At 46.6% G+C, this 22,704-nt stretch overlaps 1 protein-coding gene across 1 annotated transcript in view; it reads right to left on the bottom strand.

Moving 5' to 3' along the window:
• HIPK2 (homeodomain interacting protein kinase 2) overlaps positions 1 to 22,704 on the bottom strand; it is a 145,053-nt gene that overhangs the window by 93,319 nt on the left and 29,030 nt on the right. The window contains 1 exon segment of the mRNA XM_055807079.1: positions 5,097 to 6,195. Coding sequence (XP_055663054.1) covers positions 5,097 to 6,195 — 1,099 coding nt within the window.

Here is a 22,704-nt window from a genome sequence, read left to right as displayed (position 1 = left end):
AATCCAGCTTTCTTTGGCTCCTTGTCAGCATGGCTAGAGGACTGATACCTGTCATGGCACAATGTCCACATGTGGCAAGATGGATCCACTTTAGCCCCTGCATCCTTCAGGACCTGCACTCACTCAGCTAAGCATGCACAGCCAGTTAAAAAACACACCTGCACACAGCCTCACTACATACTCCATATGGGTGGTTGACAACATGCACGTAGGCCTTTATGCCTGTGTATTTTCTTGCAGTGTCTGAAACTAGACTGATAAACACCTCTTCAAACTGATACTCAGCTTCATTCTCTGTTATCCAAACATTTAATCAAAGGTCATTTACCTACAAAGCAGACATATCAACCCAAGCTAGACATGCAACATACCAAAGCCTTTTGAAAACAAGGGAAACAAAAGTGCATTTATCCATTAATAGTGCAGGGGTGACAGCCATTATATGTGCGATATTTTGCAAATTCTAAGAGACTTAAATCTTGTAAGGTGATTACGCCATTTATTAGTGAAATGCTGTCATCCCTGGGGTACAACAGAGCAGCTCTTTCAGCTGAGCAGCAAAGAAAAGCCAGGAGGGCAAGGCAGCACAGTGGTAGTGCCCCCAGGAGAAGCCCTCCTGCTCCGAGTGTCCCAGCACTGCCATCCCGTGCTAGGGAGCTACTCTAGTTCCAGCAAGGGAGGACCACAGCTCTATCTACCACCCCAACCACCCCCCTCCAACACCCTCTCTTCCACCTGTGTGCCTGACTGTGGACTCAAACAGAGGTGGTGTCTGTTGCAGCCTGAGTCCTGCATTTCCCAGGGTGTGGGTTTTCCTGGGAAGCTGTTCATATACAGATTATTAACCCAGAAGGGATCTCCCTGGTCATTCATCCTTCTGACATCCTGCGAAATGGAGATCACAGAGACTACCTCAACGATCTCCCCTTCAAACTACAGCATAAAAAAGAAAAGGAAAAAATAAAATGCCATTAAGATGCCTCATGACACCGTGGCTATCACAGCTTTTTGACCAGTTACTTGGTGAACACAGCTTCATTTCTAGCCTAAGCATGTCTGGCTAAAACTGCCAGCTGCAAAGCCCCACTCCTGCATGGTGGGCTGGGAAGCACAGCCCTTCTTCAGCAGCTTTGGTTCCTCACACAGGCACCTCCAGGCCATGGATGTGTCACCGCGTACCTCCATGAAGGGTCACCGATCAGGCCCAGGCCAACTGCTAGTGCTAAGTGACAAGACTAAGGACTACAATGACTGGGGGGCAGGCTGGGACCACTGTCCCAAGCAAGGTGGAATGCTTGGATGGCCACCAGCCAGGTCCTACACGCGCAGCCTAAGGATTCTACATGAGAAACACTTTGCACCACAGCGAGTTTTGCACCACATGCTGAAGATGGGTGGGAGGAAGGAGGCTGATTCTCTTCACTGCACTCCCCCTTTTAGATGACAACTCTGACCACAGTACTGACAAAATGTCTGACTTGGCTGGAGCAGCAGGGCAAGGAGCAGCTGGGATGGGGCAGGAGAGCCCCTGTGCAGCCCACCAGCAGTGGGCGGGAGTAGGGGGAGCGATGCGAGTGGGACAGTGCCAGAGCTGTGCCACCAGCGAGGCCAGTGGGTGTGACTTACATGGTGGCTGTGGGCCCTGTGGCTCAGAGGACCCTACCTGTGGCTCCCAGTCTGCTCTGGGGTCATTCCCCTTCAGTAAAGGACTCAGGGCTGGGAGCTTTAAGCTCTCACAATGGCTGTGATGTCCTTTGTCACCTCAGTGCAGAGCCAGGGGCAGGGCCCAGGGTGCTCCTGTCCCCTCACCCTGCCAGGCCCTGGCTGGTGTTTGTCTCCTTCGCCAGAGGCCTGGGGCAGTACTGGGGACCTGACGGTGCTGCCCTCCCAAAGGGGACTCTCGGCAGCGAGGGGGGGGGCCTGCAAGACCCACCTTAGCCTGGTGTGTCCTGCTTCTCTCAGGCTCCTCTACAGTCAGGAGCAAGGGAGAAAAATTTCCAGACTATCAACTATGGCTGCAGATCTAGCCTCGAGGAGGCTATGTCCTCTGAGAGGGATTTTTTTTTTTTTTTTTAGTTTTGCTGAAGACATTTTGATGACCATTTTTGATACCTTCCCATCCTGCCACCTCAATGCCACCATGACTCTTCTGGAGAGCACTGGCTTAGCCCGACAGAAATACCCCTGGTGGGACCAAAAGGTTGCTGATGTCAGGGTGCCCAGCGAGGGCCCCTGAGCCGTGCCAGCAGCGCAACAGCAAGTCTGCCCACTGTTCCTCTCACGAAAAACAAGGCTGAGTGATCCAGTGCATCTTCAGAGCATGTTACATGGCAGCAACGACAAATCACTCACGCAAAGTCTGCAAGCAGCCGTGGGACTGGCTTTGCTTATGCTGGGCTTTCCAGATTCAGGTCAAGAAAGAGCACAGGGTTTGTTTAAAGACACTTCTGCCTCCCACCTCTGCGAGAAGAAAATAGACCTATCATTTATAGGAAGAGGAAAGGCCTTATATTGCTCTGAGAATGAGCAGGATCCCACACAATTTTCCTCCCTTGAAAGGATATGGCCATCACATTCTTGAGAGTCACGTTAAAACAAAACAAAACAAAACAGAAAAAAACCAAAAACCACCCCCCCAAAAAAACCAAAGGAAAATAAAAAAGCAAGTTGTTAATAAAATATGGGGATGACCTAGGAATTTGCTCTCAAAACCTCATGATAAAAACCCTCCAGCTGAGAGCCAGCCTCTGCATTATAGTCCCCAGCGCTCTGCCTCGTCTTTCCTTAAATGCAAGGGGCACAGGGCTTCTGTCACTTCTTTGGCATGCCTGCACAGAGTTGAGAGGCTTTACCCTGAGGAAGCTTTTCCTTCACATTCAGCTTAAATGTGCCATTTCTTGAAGTCATCCCCTTGTCTTTTATACTCTAGCAAGCAAAACAAGTGTAAATTAAATGGAAGACACATGAAATCTTTATAAAGCCCAGTGTTTCCCCTAGCACGGAAGTTCCTTCTCTTTGCAGTGGAATGGGTCTTTACTCTGTATTTTTCCCCATCACAAAATGAAGAAGAATATAATTTTTCCTCATGACTTGAATTTAGCTTCATCAGCAGCCCCCTGCTGATGTAATTCAACCCAACGAGATTTTTCTTCTTTTTTTCTTTTTTTTCCACCGGTGAGCTGCTGCCCCCTTTCCCCTCCTCCCATCAATTCAGGCATGGAAAACAAGGGAGGAATTAGACAGACAGAACTCATTATCTAACAAGCTGCAACTTCAGATGGGGCAGGAATAACATTTAAAATATAAAAAGCAAATTTTATCAAGCCTTTTGCTCCCCAGAGACCGCCACAAAAATATTCCTTGTTTGTCACTGAGAATGAACCATTTTTCTCTTTCATTTCTGCTTTCTGTCACATATTTCATTTTGGCTGCCCCTTCTGTCTTTCAGCTAGGGACCTAGGCTGCTAATGCAGCATCACAGATAACTCAACAACAAATGCCTGTATTATCTTTTTTTTTTTTTTTTTTTTTTTCCTTCTAGTCTGCCAGGTAATTGCAACCCTAAAAGCTTTTGCATATTTACCACAGAAACATGTCTATCCTGGAGGATGGGACTGTCATCAGGTAGAATATTTCATTTAATAAGCCTCTTCTGGGGTATAAAACTAGGGTTGGGCATTTATTTTCTGGCCTCCTTCAGAGCAAAGGACAAACAGATAAAAAACAGCTACTGCAGTGCCACACTGTCAAAGTTCCTGTTCCTGTGAAAATTAACTCTTCCCAAGTTCACAGCTCAGGTGGGCTTTGCCACTGTGAGGTTTATGAAGTAGGAAAAGGGTCTGTTATCAACTCATGTTGTTTTTTTGTCCTCAGCCCTCCCTGTGTATAAGACAGATTTCTTTCCTATTTACAAACAGAGCAACTACCCTGGTTTTCTGTAACACATCTGATGAGCTGTGGATGCTGCCAGGACTGATTTTCATTACATCAGTCATCAAGAAGGATCCCATTTTCCCTCTTTGCCCCTATTTCACAGAATTACAACAAAAACATGGCCTGAACATTTCTAAATTCAGCTGTCACCTAAAGACAAATTCCCTTTCCCCTCCCCCATTCTCCCCCACCTCTGAGGTAGCAGCAGAATTGCTTTTCTCAGTCCTTGGGATGTTGAATCAAGCTGACTGGTATCAAAGAGAGGGTCCAAGGAGAACATCTACAGAGAGACTTTGTGTCTTGGACTCAAGACAGATGTAGAGGATGACCTTCTAGGAGTTATGAAAAGAGGCTGCTTTGCCGAAACTGTTCAACAGACTAAAGAGCGATATAGCTGGTTCACATGTTCACTTCCGGCACACTTACGCAGAGGTCAGAACTCCATCTGAGCACATAACATACCTGTAGTTTAAAGCACTGTGAGTGGGAATCAACAGTCCGTGACAGGTCCTTAGTCCAACACCAAATTACTGACAATACTCATTCATTTCTACCAACAGCTTCCCACACAGAGAAAGGTGTTTCCAACCTGGCCAGGCTGCCTGCTTGCCTGGAGCAGAGCTGACAGGAGCCAGCCAGAATCCTCCCATTGACTCTAGCAAGCTCCACAGCCTGTGTGAAAACTACTCCTTTACAAAGCATCTTCTGCATCCACCCAGTTTCCCTGTGAGCCAACCTTATTCTAGTAAAGTCCCTAGTTTCACATATGCATAAAGACATATCTGAGATACGGATTGATTCTTTAGGTTAAGGTCCTTCTGAAACCAAGAACCTACTTGCATTGGCTTGGAAAGGAAATATGGACTCTCCTGATACACGACCTCTTCTGGAAACAGTCCCGGAGAAAACAAAGTACTGACAGAGGTGAAAGGCTTTTTAAATTGTAACTGGCAAACTCTGTTTTCACAATGTTTTATTATTACCTAAAAATTTACAATGGTTTTCAATGCAAGTAAATTCCAAGAGGTCAGGATACCATTTTTTCCTATCACCAACAAGCCATTCTAAGAGCCATCCCAGCTAAGGATTAATACAGGAATGCAGGAAAATTCCCATAGGTAAAATACTCCTCCTGGTAATGTTACATGAGCGCAGTCTCTTACCTGTAATATCTGGATTGAAGGTAGGTAGAACACACAGCTTTAGACACGTGGCTAGCTGAACCAAAGTCTATGACCTTGACTCTATATGGCTGTCGGGAGGGGTCTACCAACATGATGTTCTCTGGTTTGAGATCAGCATGAATCAGTCCCAGGCTTTTCAGCTTCATTAGGGCAGTTGCTACCTGCTGGAGAATCGGTCGAATGTACTTAAGGGGCAAGGGACTGAATTTGTTTTGTTTTAGGAAATCATAGAGGTTCTGCTCCAACATTTCAAAGACCAAGCACGTGTGATTCTTGTGCTGGAAGCACTCATATGCACGGACAAAGTTGTAGTCATCCGCACTTTCTGTGCTCAGCCGAGCCAGGATGCTCACTTCAATCTGGCCTTGCCGGGCATAGGAAGGATGGTTCTTTAGGATCTTGATGGCCACAATCTCATTAGTGCCACGTTTCCAGCATTTGACTACTTGTCCAAAGGTTCCACGGCCAAGAAACTCTAACACTTCGTATGTGTTGGTCATGGAACAGAGCACCTCATGTTGCACCAACTGGTAATCCCCTTCGCTGTTGGAGCCACTGTTTTTGGAGGTGGCCGTAGAGGTCGTGGCGGTGGCTACAGTGGCCCCACTGGCATTGTTCTGAATCATTGGTGGATGCTCTTCAATGATCTGCACGCTGCTTGTGTTCTCAATCTCCTCACTCTTGCGCTTAAGTCCACATTTTTGGTAGGTGTCCAGAAGGCTCACAGTGCTGCGACGCATCAGGTTGTGTGGCCCACCCAGTGTTTGCCCAGACACTGCAACCACACCAGAAGTGCTGTTGGCGGATGTCACCACAATGTGCCCCGTGCTTGCTGGGAAGATGATGGTCTGTTCGTAAGGGATGCTCGGATTGGGAATCTGGAGGGAGGCGTTGACGGCTGCTGCGGCGGCTGCTTGGGAGGACTGCACGTTCTTGCTCTGGCTGTAAACTTTGCTGTGTGTGCCGTACCCAGTCATATCCCAGTTCGAACTCGGCTCCACTTTCAGTTTCTTCACGCTACAGAAGGCACTTGACTGAAGGGTGTGAGGAGAGAAAACTTGCACATGCGAGGCCATACCTGCAATACAACATCAGAGTGAAACCAGTGTCAAGATCCCTTCCCTGGCTTTTTTCATTTGTTCAGTGGCAGGAAGGGAAAATGGGATACAGACTTCAGATACAGCACACGCGCGCGCGCACACACACACACACACAAATCAAGTTCTTACAGAAATATGTATTCAACGCAAAATATTATGTTCTAAAATAAATCATTACCTCTGACCGAACTATACTAACAACAACCAAGATTCCTTTTCTCTTGCTCTCCCCCTTCTCAGTTTTAATAACAGGAAGGTAAATCTTACTTTTATTTTCTCTGCCTAAAGAGACTCCTATTCCCATTGTCTCCAGGAATATACCTAGCTCCCTGGAAGAACTCATGTCAAATACTGCAAAGTATTCTGCCTATGGAAACCAATCTCATATCTTCGGGCTCATCCTACATTAAACAGTTCGGTGGATCTGACTTAAGCCCTCCATTAGCTCCCATAAAACCACTGTGTAGCTTCTGGCCTACAAACAGCCAGGACGGGACCAGGAGTGATACACTGTGACAAAATGGAGGTGCACAGACAAAGGTGAGGAGCCAGGAAGAAGCAGCAGATGATGTTTCAGGTTGCTTGCCAAGTCTGCCTGTGGGAATCGTGCACAATGCTGGTCTGTGCTCAGGGACACTGGAGATGGGAGTTACACAACATGAGCCTCACTGTATGCTCTCAGTTCTCCCAGATTTATAAAACTGTGTTCATCTATTCTTATTCACAGTGACAATACCATCACTGGAAAGCAGATCCCCTGGAAATTAACAGCAATGTTAATGAAGCAATGTGCACATTAGCACGTGGCAGAATTAGGTCCTAATAGAACCTTATTTTTCAAGAAAAGAAATGCCCTATTTTAATGCAAGTTTCTTTGGTTCCAGAAGACTTAAAAAATCTTTAAAATCTTTATTTAAAAAATGCAAACAAACAAAAAAAACCCCACAAACCAAAAAAAGAAACCCACAACCTCATAACCGAAGTGAAAATAAAGTATCACTGAGACAGACTTACTGAAGGATTCCGAGTAACGTTCCAATGAAACAGAAAATGCTCCTATTCAGAAAAGAATATATGGCCCACAGAGGGCATCTAAGTCCTGACTTGTTGCCAGCTTTCCCTGCCCAGGGTAGGATGCTACCTATGGGGCAAAGGTATTGTGAACAGCACAAATCTATGGGGATTCCTGGGGAAGGAGTTAGTGTCCAGCGGGAGTCAGAGCAGAAAGTCACAGCCTCCTTCACCATTCTATCTGTCATCAGTGTTTCTTTTTAATAAACCAGAATGACTAGGGAAGAAAAAGAAAATATGCTGAGCTGGCACCATTGCTGAATTATCAAGCACAAACATAACCTTGACTTGTTTTCAACTTTAAAAAGTTAAAAGCTGAATGAATGCTTCAGTGACAAAACCACAACAAACTCCACAGTGCACATGGATGACTTCTTCATGTGGAGACCTGAGAGTATGTAACACTCAGCTCCCTTTCGTAAAAGAAACGCATGCTCCACTAGTCCTTGTTGCTCTTTGGAAGATTTTCTGGAACTCATATGTACGCATACACACACGCATGCATGCATAAACATATACACCTATATAGAAAAACATGAACATTGCTCCACAGTTCCAAAGCTCAGTAGCATCGTCAAGCAAACACACCCAAACACACCCAACACCTATTTTCCAGTTAATTCCCAGCAGCCCAAAGCCCAGGAACTGCTCAAGGAAAGGGGTGCTGTAGCGAGCCAAAAACCACCATTCACAGCTACACAGAAGTAACCAGCAAAGCAATCACTCCAGTTTGCTTCAACACCCCCACCTTCATCCCTGCCACAGTGACAAACTTAGGAAGACAGGGCAGATGCAGAAGAAAACCCCTAACAGGACATGTGGGGAAACCCTCATCCCTGCTGGAACAAGCAAAACCCCACTAACCCCACTCTAGCAACAAAGTCTTGCAAACCGCAGCATGCCCTTCTTTGCAGACATGACCCCTGGCTTCAATGTGATTTCTGATGCTGTTTGCTGCCATTCGTATTAACTTCCCCCTCCCCAGCCTCCTTGGCAGCAATTTCCAAAATCTCTGCAATTGGTTCCTCAGCACCCCCTGCAGCTCCCGACCCCTCAAAGTGCTTTCTCTTCTCTTTTCCACAGGGTGATGATGTTGCCACGAATGCTGTAGCATGTGGCACGCAGTGAGCTCGGAGAACCGTAGCAATATTAGTCAACTTGTCATCCTGGACACAAGTACTGTATGTGAGTGAGCTGAAACTGTGTTTGTTTTTCTGCTGATTAAGAAGAGTCATGGTGTTCCTTCTAGTACAGTACCGACCTGCCTGGAGAGTGGGGTTGGTTTGATGTATATTTTCCCCCTGGACGCAAATAATAAAGCAGATGTAATTGGTAACATATTGTGGACCTAGCAGAGCTGTAATTTATAGCTTTATGGCTTTCATTCCATGGTGTGCTTGAGCAATATCTCTTCATACAAAATAAAAAGGGGAAAAAAAGATTGATGCCGAACAAGGAGAGAGGTGTTTCTCACACTCTAAAGATAACACCAGAAGACCCAGGCATCCCAAATTGAAGTCAGGGATGTGAAGCGCAGCAGCTGCAACTTTCTCCAGCCCTGCTGTAAAAATCAGGATAATTGCCACCATTAAAAGACAGACTTTCAACTGGTGCAAACTGGCAGGGCTCCAGTTGATATCAGCTGACACTAAAAACAAGGTCAGCAGTCACTCAACGTTGTCATCATCAGATGGCTGCCTGTGCCCCTTGGTGAAATGAGTTGTTGTTAGGGCCAGGTTTCCACATCAACAACCAGCCCCCTTGCTGTCCCTGCAACACGGCTGGCAGCCTCAGCAGGGGGACAGGAACAGGGGACAAACACTGACCCACCCTGGTACCCCAAAACCGGAGCAGACAGAGGGAGCAGAGCTGTGTTGTGGCTAAAGGGAAGATTCTGGACTCCCCTGCTGCCACTTCCACTCTCCTCAGAGGTTATAGCGCATCGTAAGAGAAATACTTTTTTTTTCCCCAAAAAAAAGAAGTATGAAATCTTCTTCCTTCCATCCAAAATGATTTTCTCACATTTGAGGTTTTAGGGGCACACATTGTAAGGAGAATAACTGGTCCAGCTCTTCAGCATAGTCCAATACCAAGAAATTACAGGCTGATTGACAGCTTGGTGATGGGAAAAGAAGGCTTCTGCAGCAAAGTCATTTTTATTGCAAATTTGCCTGTGCAGTTAATGTGAGAAAAATAGAACCTTGAATTTCCTGAGGACACTATCAAATTGTGCTGGTGGCATGTTTTTTTCAAAAAGGATCTTTGCTCCATGGCAATAGCAGAAATAGTAATAAATGTGACTACAAGTTGGATGGTTTGTTACAGGGATCAAATTCCTCATTACAGCCTGTAACGATTTACAGCTTCAGACTTTTGATTACATAGGCATGACATGACTACAATGTCCATGAAGAAACAAGCCAGCAGTAATGGGGCAATCCATGCCAGCCAAGCCCTGTGATAACAATGCTCCCTGAGCATCCCCCAGAGCCAGTGAGGATCCCAGGAAGCATCCTTGCTCCTGGGGACTTGGAAAGACAGAGGGGCCATAAGCCACGGAGGGATGGAAAACGGGCTGTTTCACTAGGGAAAGGTCCTCTTAAACACCCACTCACAGGTCTTCCAAGAAACCTCCTGTGTGAGGCTGGGCCTCTCTTGCTGCCTCCCTTCACTGCAGGAAGATCCTAGCAGACCCCTTGCCACGTTTTGCACAGGATGGCTTGAGGCTGGCACCCAGCTCCTTGCCTTTTTGCTCTCCACCAGGAGCAGAGAGGGTGAGGATGCTCAGGACGAGCAGCTGTGCCCACCAAGCATTCCTACTCACCTAAAGCCTAGCCCAGCAGCCCCACCTATGCTAGCAAAAGCTTTGCCTGGACTAAAGCAAGTGGCAACACATGCTGAGCTCAGGCTTAGTCCCTGCCTTGGCAGGGGTGCCGGGCAGAGTACTACAGCCCCCATTTTGCCAGCCAGGCTGCAGCCAGGGCTCTGCAATGCTAAATACAAGCCCTGAAGAGTGCAGGTCTAATTTTCGTATCATCCCTGCACACAGCAAGTCTCTGGGCTGGGAGCAGAATCAAGGTTGGGCACCATGCATTAAATAAAATTGATAGTTTCCTTCTTTAATAATGATTTTAGTGTACCCATTTAAAGCTCTCACACAACTGACAGTAACTGGATTTAATGGGGCCTTCCCTGTCCTTGATACAACTCACATAACTCCCTGTAGCATCCACATGAGCTGAAGTATGTAGTGTGCAGCTAGAGGACAATGTTAAAACAGCCTGAATGACTTTTATTAAAAGACTTGAGGGGTTTTTTTCTAAGAACTCCTCCCACGTCAGCTTTCACTTAATAATAATTTAGCAGGTGCTATTTACAATTCAGATAGCCCTCTTCTGCATGCATACACAAATCACACAGCTGCCTCACTTGGAAGTACAACAGGTTTCAGGAAAGCAAATGAGGTACAGTTCTCCATCCACCCACCTCACCCCAAAGGGCAACAAATACACTTTGGGGACTAAAGAAGGAACAGTTTCAAAGTCACTGATGTTTTCTTCTGCTTTATTCCTAGTGCTTACTGCTGATTTATAAATGTGGCCTTTGTGGTGGCAAGAGACCAAGCCCCTGCCCTGTATTAAGTAGGCAGTAAGACCTTTTGCAGTACCTGCAGAGCTGCCAGTGTTCTGTAACCAGAGGCTGCTTGCTGACTGCCGCCAGAATGACAGTGCCTGCTTGAAAAATACTGTAGAAAGCACATGGCATGTGTTCAGCATATAAATGATGCACACAAGACACTCCTGAAATAAGTATCTTCCACTTCTCCCCAGAGAGGCACAAGCCTGCAAACTCATATACACACTCGGGTTAGGAAGGCAATGAAAAGGGGATCTGCCAGGTGTGGCTAACTTATTGCACCTTCAAAATAGCTGTGTCTCCAGCACAGCACTCTTCTTTATGGTGGCCTCTGTGTGGCCCCTTTTGAGGTATTGTCCCCAGTACCACTGCACCCTTGGAACCTCCTTAAAATTTATGTCCCTGGAGGCTACACAAATTACTTCCCTTGTGGTGCTGAATGTTTGGAGACAACCTCAAAGTGGAGTTCCAACCTCAACAGCCTCAGCTCCTTCCTGTTCCTGGTGAGCAGAAGATGTCAAGGAAGCCTTCGTTCCAGGTGAAGATCTCTCTGCCTTCCTGCTCTGCTTTTCCTGTCCTGCTAGTAAAACTGTCTCGTCCTAATTACTAGTTTCCTAAATGCTTACACAGGGCGCAGCAGTTCTCCAAGATGTGACAGAGCCTGTCCCCTGCATTGCTCCAGACCTGGTTTCACATGGCTCCAGGCTGCCACGTTTGATCCATGTCCCACAGCCGGACAGAAAGCAAGACTTTCCAACACACAGAGTAGCCATAAACAAAACCAAATGAACAAAACCGAGCATCCATCTCCCTCCCTCTCACCCCCACCCAAAAAGCACATCCCCACTGCAGCACAATGGCCAGTGTACACTCCGTATCCCCCTGCCACCCCAACTGCCCTCCAACACATCCCTCTCCTGCATTTATAGCATCAGCAACCCTACTTACTATTTAATTCCCACACTATGAGTTTGCTTTATAGGTAGGATATAAGTTATCAACCAGGATATGGAGGGGGCATAAGCAGTTGCTCTCTGTCACGGCCTGAGCAGGTTGTTTTGGCATGTGGCTCAGGTTAATGCTATCACTCCTCCCAAAGCATCTTTATTCCCTTCCTTATTCTCCCTTTTAACTCCTTAAATCCAGGGAAACTTGCCTGTTGGATACTGAAAACTTTCTCAGCTAACCAGGGCAAAGAGGACACAGCCAGAAAAACACTGGGGAGACCTTCCTCTGAGCCAGCCACCCATCCTGCCCCCTTCCCTGAGCCTCCAGCTTCACCACACCTGCCCACAGGCACAGAGGTGCTGGGAGAGGTGGTAAGGGCTGGCCAGGGCTGCGAGCCAGCACCACCTGGGGAGCAGGGCAGTCAGCAAGGCTGAGCTCAGTGCCTAGGTACTGATGCAGGCTGAAGGCTGGTGAGATGGCGCACACCCGCTTTCCCCTCCAGGACATCTCTGGTGTTGGGGGTGGTGGGAGATGGGTGCTCTCCAGTGCACAGACCCCACAGGGTAGCACCTCTTTTCCCAGGGCTAAGGCATGGCGACTGCAAGATAGGCAGAGCAGTCCATGCTGGGTCCATATCCTCCAGGAAGCATCTCTGCCACCCCAGGTGAGAGCCCTCGCAAGCAGCTCGGGCGAAAATTGGCTACCCAGACCCTTGGCACATCCCGCACAGACCAAATGAGGCAGCACCACCCTGAGCCTGAGCCTGTGCTGGAGCCTGGAAACATCTGGGCTGCTCCAGCTTCATCCACCTGCACTCCCCACATCTGGCAGGTCACTAGACAATGTCATGTGAGCTGGATTTAGACCGTGGGCAACCACTTAAATAACAAGCAAGCACTAGCCACAGATTGCCCTTTGAACCATCTGTACCATCTGTATTTTGTCTCTATAGACCAAAGTTTATTGCACAGTCCCTGCAATATCAAGCCTTTCCTTCAGTGCTCAGTGACCACAATCTCACCAGTACAAAACTCCACTCTTCCATATACACTGCAAGCCACAAAGCCCTAATATCTTCTGTGATCTAGAAACATCATGGTTCTTATTCATCCTTTTGATGTGGGTTCAGGTGCCCACGAGCCTGAGTAACAAGCTTTGGGCTCCTCTGACATATCCCTCGTTTTAAGCACATGAAACAAAATCTCTGGGACAAATATATACACTTACATTTAAATCCTTGATTACACATCAGTGAAGGATTCTTTTGGGGTCACTTCCATCTCCCACTTTAATGAATTGTAGTAATGACAAAAGATATGACAGATTTCTTCAGTTAATCATGTGCGTAGTTTATGTTTCACATTATCGTTAATTAACTACGCAACACCTGAGAACGCAGGTTAAAATATACCTCACCAGAGGCTGCCTCATTACTTCCCTGCAGATGCTGCAGCCAGTTGATCAGACACTAATTTCTAGATCTTGGTGTAAGAAGGTCCAGCATTCAAGTCCATGTTCCCCTGAACTGGAAGGTTAATCCCTAGATACCTTCCTAGAAGAAAACTCAGCACAGCTGGAATAGCGCAAAACAACTTCTCCAGGACAGCTCAACATCACTGAGTGGAAAACAAATGAAGGCAGCAAGCGAATACAGTGGATAGGCTACAGCCTCGACAAAACACAGCCAGACCCCAGTAAGTAAATTCCACCTGTCAAAGCTGACAGGAAGACTGTCACCTCTACAGAAATCATGAAGTTACACTGCAAATGCTCTACCAAGACGTCTAAGTGCTCTCCAGACATAATATAAGAAACCTGGGAGTGCACTGTGGCCATGGCAGGTCTCCATGGCTTGAGAAGGCAGATGGATAGCCCTGCTGGATGTACCTCACGCCCAAGCCTGGGAGCGAAGCCATCACTTCCTGTGATGACTCTGGAGTCCCAAGAGCAAAATGAGGTGACAAACGATAAAGACAGAGGCGGCAGCAGCACCCGAACACCTTCAAGGTCTGCATGGGTGTGCAAAGGAACTCATGTTCAGTGTAAAGACATTTTAGGAACGCGGGTGTCAGTGAAATTGGGAACAAGTTTTACAACCGAACACTCAGTACTCCCAAGGGCCTCAGCCTCAGAGGAAAAGAAAGTCGGCTCTGAAGTCAGAGATGGAATGAGAAAAAAAAGAACATGATGAAGTCAGACAGGAAGCTCTGCTTTGAAGCTTTATCTTTGGAGGACACTGAAGGATGCCTAACAAAATGCTTTGCTGAAGAAATCCCTCTTTTACTTTTCTTGGAGAGAGGCCCAGCAGACCTGAGGCACATGTGGGCTGCCTGGCTGGGGCTGTACTGCAGGGTGCTGGGGGACCCATGAGCAGTACCACACCTGCCCAAAGAGCAGGAGACCACACTAACACCCGCAGCACCACTCAGAATACGGCATGACACACTTGTATAATTCCATGCTTACATGAGCACCTGAAGTGCTGGGAACGGCCAGAGGAGATGGGGAAAGCAAGCTACCAAGGAATGTTTTGTGGCTTCCCCATTCTGAAACCAAAATGGGACCAGATGAGCCTAAAAGCCGTTATTCAGATCAATGTGCCAGGTAGGACTGTTTGTTTTCTGGCCACCTTCATCCCTCCTATCCTATGTCATCTATGGTGGCAAAGTAGAACAAACAATAACTACAGCACTTCTACAGCACCCAAAGTTCCCTTTGGAGAGCTAGTAAGACAGTAAATATGTCTCATCAGTAAATATGAATCAACTGGCCACAATTTGCCTGGTAGTTCAGTTTAGCATATGGGTCCATAAATTTAACCTCCAAACAGATCTGTAATGTAAGAGCATCTAGGTTCCCACAAGCTCTATCTCTGATTGCTAGTTGCTGACAGAGCTGCATCCTGAAAGTGGAACTGAAAAAAAACAAGGATCTTGGCACGGCTCTGCTTTCTGGGCAGCATGGGTCAAGTCTCTCAGTTGTGTCACTTCAGCTTCCATCTTCCTAACCGGGGTTGACCATGGTATCCCCATCTTACATGGAAAACAGAGGACTTCCTCAATTACTGACCCCAAACTTCACTGGCTGCCCTACCTGTCCCTCTGTGATCTTAGTTCCTGGGAAAGCGCCCCTGGAAAAAGGACCAAATTGAATCAGCGTTTCCCGCTGCTGCCCTGGCTACACCCCGCTCAACCACACAGCACTGGCACACTCGTGGCTTCCCACAGCTGCCTACTGGAAAGGATATTTTGGTTTTTTTCCACAACAGCTGCCTCCCCACCTGGATGACCTCCCACCTGTAAATATTAGCTTTGTAATGTCAATGACTCCAACTGGCCCACAAGTGTGGTGAAACCACAGGGAATGGCTGGCATCTTGCATACCTCGCTCATTAGAAGCAACCCTACTTCTGAAGGCAGGACATGGGCAAGGCTTGCTAGAGTCTCAGGCTGAGCCTCTCACTCCCACAGGATTTTTTTGTGTTTCATTTGCAAAGAGGCCATTGCATGACATTCAGCCCCTGCTTTGTTTATGAAATCTGAAACTCAGATCAAGCACTAGCTGAGCTGAAAAGGTCAGTTTGCCTGTTCACAAAATCCCTCCCTTCATTTCATTTCCATCAGGATACAGACCTGTTGGAGAGAACAAAGTTTCTGGTGAGGTCTGGATGAAATACATAGGATCTGGGCTGCAAAGGAAGATGAAAATGCAAGGAGAAAGGTGGAGAAGCCAGGTATGGGGCTCTGACAAAGCAGAAAATTGAGATAGACTGATCTGGTGACCTCCCAGCTATCCCAAAGTCAGGGTTAACCACATCTTCTTGCTTCTGTGGAAACATCTCCCTTTCAAAGAAGAATGACCAAACACAGGATTTACAGCACTCCCATACATTGCAGGCTATAAGGTGTTTTTGAAAATTAAGAGACAGAATACTGCAAATTAATCACCTGACCTGCAGTTTAAGTAGTATTTACAGTATTTACAAATCTGTAAATAACCTGTCTTCACACAGGCACACAAACACAAACCCACACAGAGAAAAGCCCTTCAGTTCCTCAAGGAAACACATCTTGAGCATGTTTTTTTCACCCTGTCTTCCAGACTTTATCTTCCTCATCACTTAAGGCCAAGAAAACATCCCCAAAGTGATGGCCAAACAGCCAGAAGTCTTTTATTGCTGTCGCTCTTGGCTTTTGGTTTGCATTCCATAGTTAAGACTGTAAACCCAGAACATGGAACAGCAAGGGCCATGAGCTGGGACTAGAATGGACACAGCAAGACTGAGCCACCTGGCCCAAACAAAGGATCATCAGGGAGACATGGGGTTTAGAATTTGGGTGTGGACACATTTCTCCCCCCAAAAAAAGCCTCTTTAATTCACAGGCTGCACCTGAGAAGAGTAACTCTGTAAAAAAGTGCTGCTTAACTGTCTCGATCCTTTCTCCTTCGAGACTGGAGCTCATAGGAGACTGCAGTGAGAGGGAGCTGCAGCAGTCTCCAAGAGACATGGGGCGTTACCAGGCGTATCCTTGGGAACCCTGGTAACCGCTCAGAGATTCCAAAGGTTTGCTTTGCTGTATTTGAGGTTGTACTGACCTCTGTCACACAAAACACACCGTCACACTCAGGCACACATAGACGTGCAAGCACTTGCACAGCCAGAGGATGACCCACAAAGGCAATGAAGCTCTTCTCCAAAAGAAATTAGTGATGCTGCCTCAAGCGATCCCACAGAAGTGCCTCGGGACACCTCCCTGCCCCACCGCTGGCCTGCGGCTGGGGCTGGGGGCTGGCAGTACATGCCCAATCTCCCACTGTCTTCAGAGCAACTTCCTTTTTAAGCAAGGTCTAATGGGACAGAGGCCAGTTCAGCATGCAGAGAAGACAAAATTACAGTTTGGCCAAGGAAGGACAGCCTAGGTAATGCAGGAAGCTCTTATTAACACAGAAAGAAAACCTGATTTAGGTATGGGGATAAACTACATGAAGGATTTCAGAGCCTTGAAGAATAAACATCCAGGAGCTCAGGAAAAGATAACTACTGGAGGAAGAAGGATATAAGGCCCTTGTGTGTGATGAAGAAGCTCAGGGACTCCAGTAACTGCCTGTTCCCCTTCAAAGCTCTAAAAGAAAAGAAATCAGAGCAAGGGAAGTCATTAAGAGAAAGAAAACAATAAAAACCTCCACCTGTATCAGCAGAACTCCCTGGCTGCCATCAGTTTCTTCCCCAGGTTTCTCTTTTGCGCAGGATATGGTTATTTATTGACATATTTATTTACCCAGCTCTCATGCTTAACACCATGGCTGCTGGGCTTCTTGCACTAGCAAGACTAGAGCATGACAGAAGAGGAGCAAAGCTGAAACTGGAGATCCAGTATGGTATGAGCCAAATGCCTTCTGCAGTGCAGCCTGAGGCATGCTACCACTGTGATGGGCTAGAAAGTGGGACTGAGCTCAAAAAACAGGCTCTAGGCAGAGCCACAGCCAGACTGGCTGCACACACTCCTCTTCAAGAAAGGGCAAGTAGGGATAGCTTCAGTGCGGTGTACGGTGGAAGGCAACCTTTGGTATAACTTTGGTCCAGATCACTCAGTGCTTTTGAGGCCCTGAACAGCATCCTGCAGAAACACGGGCACCTGAGCGAGCCTCACACCCTGTACGACTGCACTCACTATTCACTACCAGTAACTGCTGTGCAGCACTCCTAGGTACAGCATAATTGCTGAAACTAAACCTACAGAATCAAAAAAACACATTAGAAAGGATAGCTGGCTACAGACAACAGACTACCTAAAGAGGCTGTCGGGCCTCCTCGTCCATGTTCCTACACTTGTGAACTGACGTATCAATATGTGCTTCCAGCAACATGCAGCCACTTGCTCCACCTCTTCCATAACCACCTTTTTGGCAATATTACAGTTGTTTTGCAGCCATCTCCTTTCAGCCCAGAACACTGGACTCTTTCCTTTTCCTACAGCAATGAAATTAGAGGATTCAGCCTAGACAAAGTGGGACAATGAGCTCAGAATCATCAACGTGCTGGTGATATCAGAGCCAAGCTGTCCACAGTCACACCTATAGGTTTTGACTAACGATGAAGAGGAAGTCTGGCCAAACTGAGTCACAGCGAAAGAAGAGTTTCTGGGAAAATAAGTTCTGTATGATTTTCTCACAAGAAGCAAATACACTGCTGTTTCTTCATGATCCAGAAAAAAACAAATTAGTAACAACTTGTGGTCGTATCACAAGAGTTTTCAGTAGGTCTAGGAGAACACTGGGCATCTTAGCTTAGTCTAATAAAGGAATTACTAGGGAGATAAGTGACCTGGGGTGGGTCTATGGTTGTTACTAAAATTACTTTGAGAATCCCAGTAAAATCCCAGTAAATGATGGGGGGGGGGGGGGGGGGGGCTCAGGGAGACTGCCAAAAAAAAAAGCCCAAAACCAGCTAGGGGAATTTAGTACCAAAAGACCTGTGAAATTTCATCAGATCTTATGAACTCAGAACTCACAGAGAGCTTTCCAAGATCCATATAGATGAAAAATAAGAAGAGACTGGAAACTAAATTCAGCAGAAGTACAGTTACTGGGGAAATAATTTAAGTGGGAAGTGGCAAGTTTACACCCTGTATAAATACCCAATTAATTCAATGTTTGCAGTACTCCTTTGTGGACATACTCCTTGGGTTTAGTTGTTTTTCATATCTGAAAATAGCCATGCTTCCCTCTTTAGTCCTTCCTGGGCTCATGGGAGACTGAAATGAGTCACCAGAGGACCAGCTGAGTCATACAGCCAAAGCCTGGAAAGTGATGCAAAATTGGTCATCACATCCACAACTAAATTGTGGATGACGGCAGCCCTCCTAGCAACCAACCGTGCATTAGGCAGAAAGGGTTGGAGACCACTACCACTACAATACATTACTTTAAGCCAGACAGAAGGCGGCCTTAAATGAAACTAGTACAATGCAAAACAAGCACTGATTGCTTGTTCTACATCTGACACAAACCCATTCCATTTAGTTTCCCCATACCAGTTGCATTAAGAAAAAGTGAGTTCTTTATCTCAGAAATGGCCATCCCCATCTTCCAGATCACAGCCTATTTCTAGCCGATTTTACAACTTCTACAAACCAAAGTCCTAATTTATTCAATTTCTTTAGAATATCATCAAATCTTAACAAAACCTGTTTTGATATGCAATCTCCCTCAGGACCAAATAACTACCACCTTTTAAGAACACAGGTCAATATTTAATTTTTAGGTCTATTATCTTCAGAACAAAAGGAAGTGGGGCAATTGCTATCAGACCTGTCCTGAGCAGTTGGGCACCCTGTGCACAGATGCAGTGCAAGCTCCCTTGCCCCACACATAACTTGGATAGCACACCACAACCTTGCATTTGGGCATTGAACAAACGATGCTCATCCTGACCAGCTGTCCAGCCCTCCCAGACCTGCTGTCGATCAGCACGCACCATCAGGCATGTCGCTGACACACCTGCATGGACTAAAAGTGCTGAGTGGGACCTCAGTCCTAGAAACGTTAGTCACAGGCATGAAAACAGATGTATTTATACCAGCACCTACAAAAGCAGTGACCCGCAACACAGAGCTCACCTTGATCTCTGTCCCCCTTTATAGAAATCTGGCAAAAACAGAAAACAAGACGTAGCTGAGTGATAAAACCACCAAGGGCTACAGAAAGCCCTAATACTAACTGTTATGGAAATATTCACAAAGGAGACAAGCAAAAGGGAGTGATGGAGCTCTACAGCAAAATGAACAGCCGGTAGGTCTTTAGCCTGTTCTCCCTGTGCTGTGACAGAAGAGCAACACTGACTTGCGAGGGCTGGGTTGCATTGAACAGCTGCTCAGGGAAACCTGTCTCCACACAGCTCACCATCACCCTGCGAACCACATGCCACAAGCTACCACCGATCCAAGCATGGGGGCCTCCAAAGCAGCGGGTGGTTTTGGGGACAGCATGTGTGGCAGATCAACAGTGCAGGTCCCTTTGTGGCTCACCCCAGAAATCTGCTGGCTTGAAGCTCCCGATCACACTCCTCTCACCCGCCCCAGGCAGCAGCGAATGGCACTGAGGGACTGCATGTGAGATGGCACCGAACAGGTTTTCACGAAACTGCTCTAGATTTCCCAACTAATGATGTCACTCCTGTTTTGTCTTGGTCCTTCCCTCCAGCTCATCCCTGCATTTCAGCAAGGCCATGATGCATCAGCCTTGCTGTGCCTCTGCTCCCAGCCCTCTGCACCTTCTCTCTTTTTTCCTTTGCCAAAAAAAATATAAATAATAATAATAATAAAAAAAAGAGCTGAGAGGTTCAGATGGGCATCAGTGAATGAAGAACACAACAAGCCACGGTAACATTGGAGCCTTAGGGAAGACTGATGTCAAACAGAAGAAGGTGTAACCGGACATTTAGTTTTTTAAAGGCTTGGTGGTAGAGACTCCAAGTTGTTCAAATGAAACGATAACTTACTCCATGCTCCGCAGAGGCAGAAAATAAATATGAAACTGGATCCTGGCAGCACCACTAGATCCCAAAATTGACCCTCCTGCTTTCTGCTCTGCCTGCTCCAAGGAACATGCTATTCCTGGAGGAGTTTTAAAAAATAAAGCCCAAGGAAATGTTCTCATGTCCTCTCCATTTCCCAAAGCCAATGCAAGCAGCTCGCTTGAGTGGCCCTCCCATGCACAGCACCCTTAGGTCCTGGAACTTGCTAACAACCCAGCACGGGCACCATGGGCTGCCCTGGTACTAACCACGAGCAGTGCAGCAACTGCAGTGTGCAGCTCAGCACACACGAGCTACAATAAACTTGTCAGACTGTGCAAGACATGAATCATATGGATTGCCACAACAGCAACAGTGTGCAGCCCTGCTAAAACAAACGAACAAACAAACAAACAAACAAAAAATCCTAAGACATCCCAAAACACAGATGTAAGTAAATGGCTACTCTCCTGAGGCTGCCAGTACAGTTATGCTACAGAGCTTGCCTGAAAAATATATAGCCTCTTGACTTGAGCCACCAGAAATGCTTCAGCATGGCTGTAGCAGGGAGCCAGGGGAAAGCAGGAGTAACGCTCAGCCTCTTCTCCCTGGGAACCTGGACCCTGACCAAGCAGATGCCTGGATTGCCCAGGATGCTGGAAATGAGAGAAAACACTTGCAGCAAAGGCTGCTCATCGGTCACCGAAGGAACTGCCTGCAGAGGTTGCTCAGGTTTTTTTTTTAAAACACACCTCTAAGCGCACTTAGCCAGCTGGAAGTGCTGCTCCTCTCACACTGGAAGTTATGCTGGAGAAACAGCAATGCCTTTTCCTGCTCAAGGTCCTCCTGGAGTCCTTGGTGCAGCCATGAGACTGAAGCATGGAACTCTGGGGGTTCCATGCTGCCTTTACCCTTTGTGACAGCCTTCAGAGTTGATGACTAACTATTCCATCCATGCTTGCAGGCCAGCAGGACATACAGTTTCAACATTGAAACTGTCACTAATAACTAGACTTTGGATATACATGTATTTTTCACTTCTACCACTGCAATACAGTCAATGGGGATATTGACCATTTTACCATTCTGTTTCCCCCCCCTGCTCTTTAATGATCTCACTGTGTCACCTCTTAAGCCACCGTCCTTCACTCAGAGACATGCCTCACCTTCTAACCAGCAACTGCAAGCCTGTGACCCAAGAGATGAATCAGGCAGACAAAAGCAAAAGGGAAGGCATAAGGCCAGTTTGTTTGCTTTTCCTGGAGGATTCAGGCCAGAGACTTCAGCTTTTCCAGGTCAAGACAGTGTCTGCATTAGAAAATATTCTATAAATTCTTTATTTAAACTGTTCCCCTAGGGCAGCTGGCTAGACCCTCATGCTACAGGCACGTGGGTCTGTGTCTGAGTTTAAGCACATGAATTGTCTTAACTGACTTTAGCAGGACAACTCACGCATTGAAAGCTAACCACATGTGTAAGTGTTAGCAGGATCAGGGCATTAGTCATCTTCCCTTGTTTTCTGCAAGGGGGGTTGTGTAGGAAAAAAGCCCAAAAAGCCCCCTCAAAACCTGTGGATAAGGTTCATGTATCCAAGTCACACTTGAATCTAAATTAAACCACTTTCTCCCTGTCTCCCACTCTCCCATTTTTAAAAGTAAGTAATTTTCTGCTGGTTAAGGTCTACTGTTAACTGATTTCAAGAGAAATCCTGCAGAAGGTAGTCTCCAGCACCCATGCCCACCCCAGAAGCTACACGCTCTCAGAAGACCTACGTGGCCATTCTGCAGGTTCTGTTCTCCTGGGTTCTCTTCTGGGGGGTTTCTTCCCTTTTTTCTTCATGACTAGTAACAGGCATAGACAAACATGCTCTCTGCTCATGGCAGAGTAGGTCTGCCGCTGCTGTACGTTGTCCACCTGGAGTGAAAATTCCGCCTGGTGACACTACATTCTGACTGAAGCCAACGGTGATGTCACAGACTGAGTATTGTGACTTCAGCTGGAAAAGGAGCAGTGGGAGCAGATGAACTCTGAAAACAAAGATATTGTTTTGGTGTAAACATCCTTCACAGAAAAGATGGGGAAAAAAAAAAAGAAAAAAAGAAGTATAGATAAATACAGGATAAACAGAGTTTTCTCTAGTCAGATCTCTCTAAGTCCCAACTAGGTACTGAAAGGTTTGTCATTTTGTTTCTGTTCTGTTAAGAAATGAGGCCCTTACTAGCTTTTGAAATAAACATTTTCTATCCTTCTTTTAATTTTGTTTTTAATACCTTCATGTCTCATCATTGTCCTAGAATAAGCAAACACCACTGCTGCA

Source organism: Falco peregrinus, chromosome 6 (genome assembly GCF_023634155.1).
Source record: "Falco peregrinus isolate bFalPer1 chromosome 6, bFalPer1.pri, whole genome shotgun sequence".
NCBI classification, from domain to species: Eukaryota; Metazoa; Chordata; class Aves; order Falconiformes; family Falconidae; genus Falco; species Falco peregrinus.
This window is presented reverse-complemented; position numbering and strand designations above follow the sequence as displayed.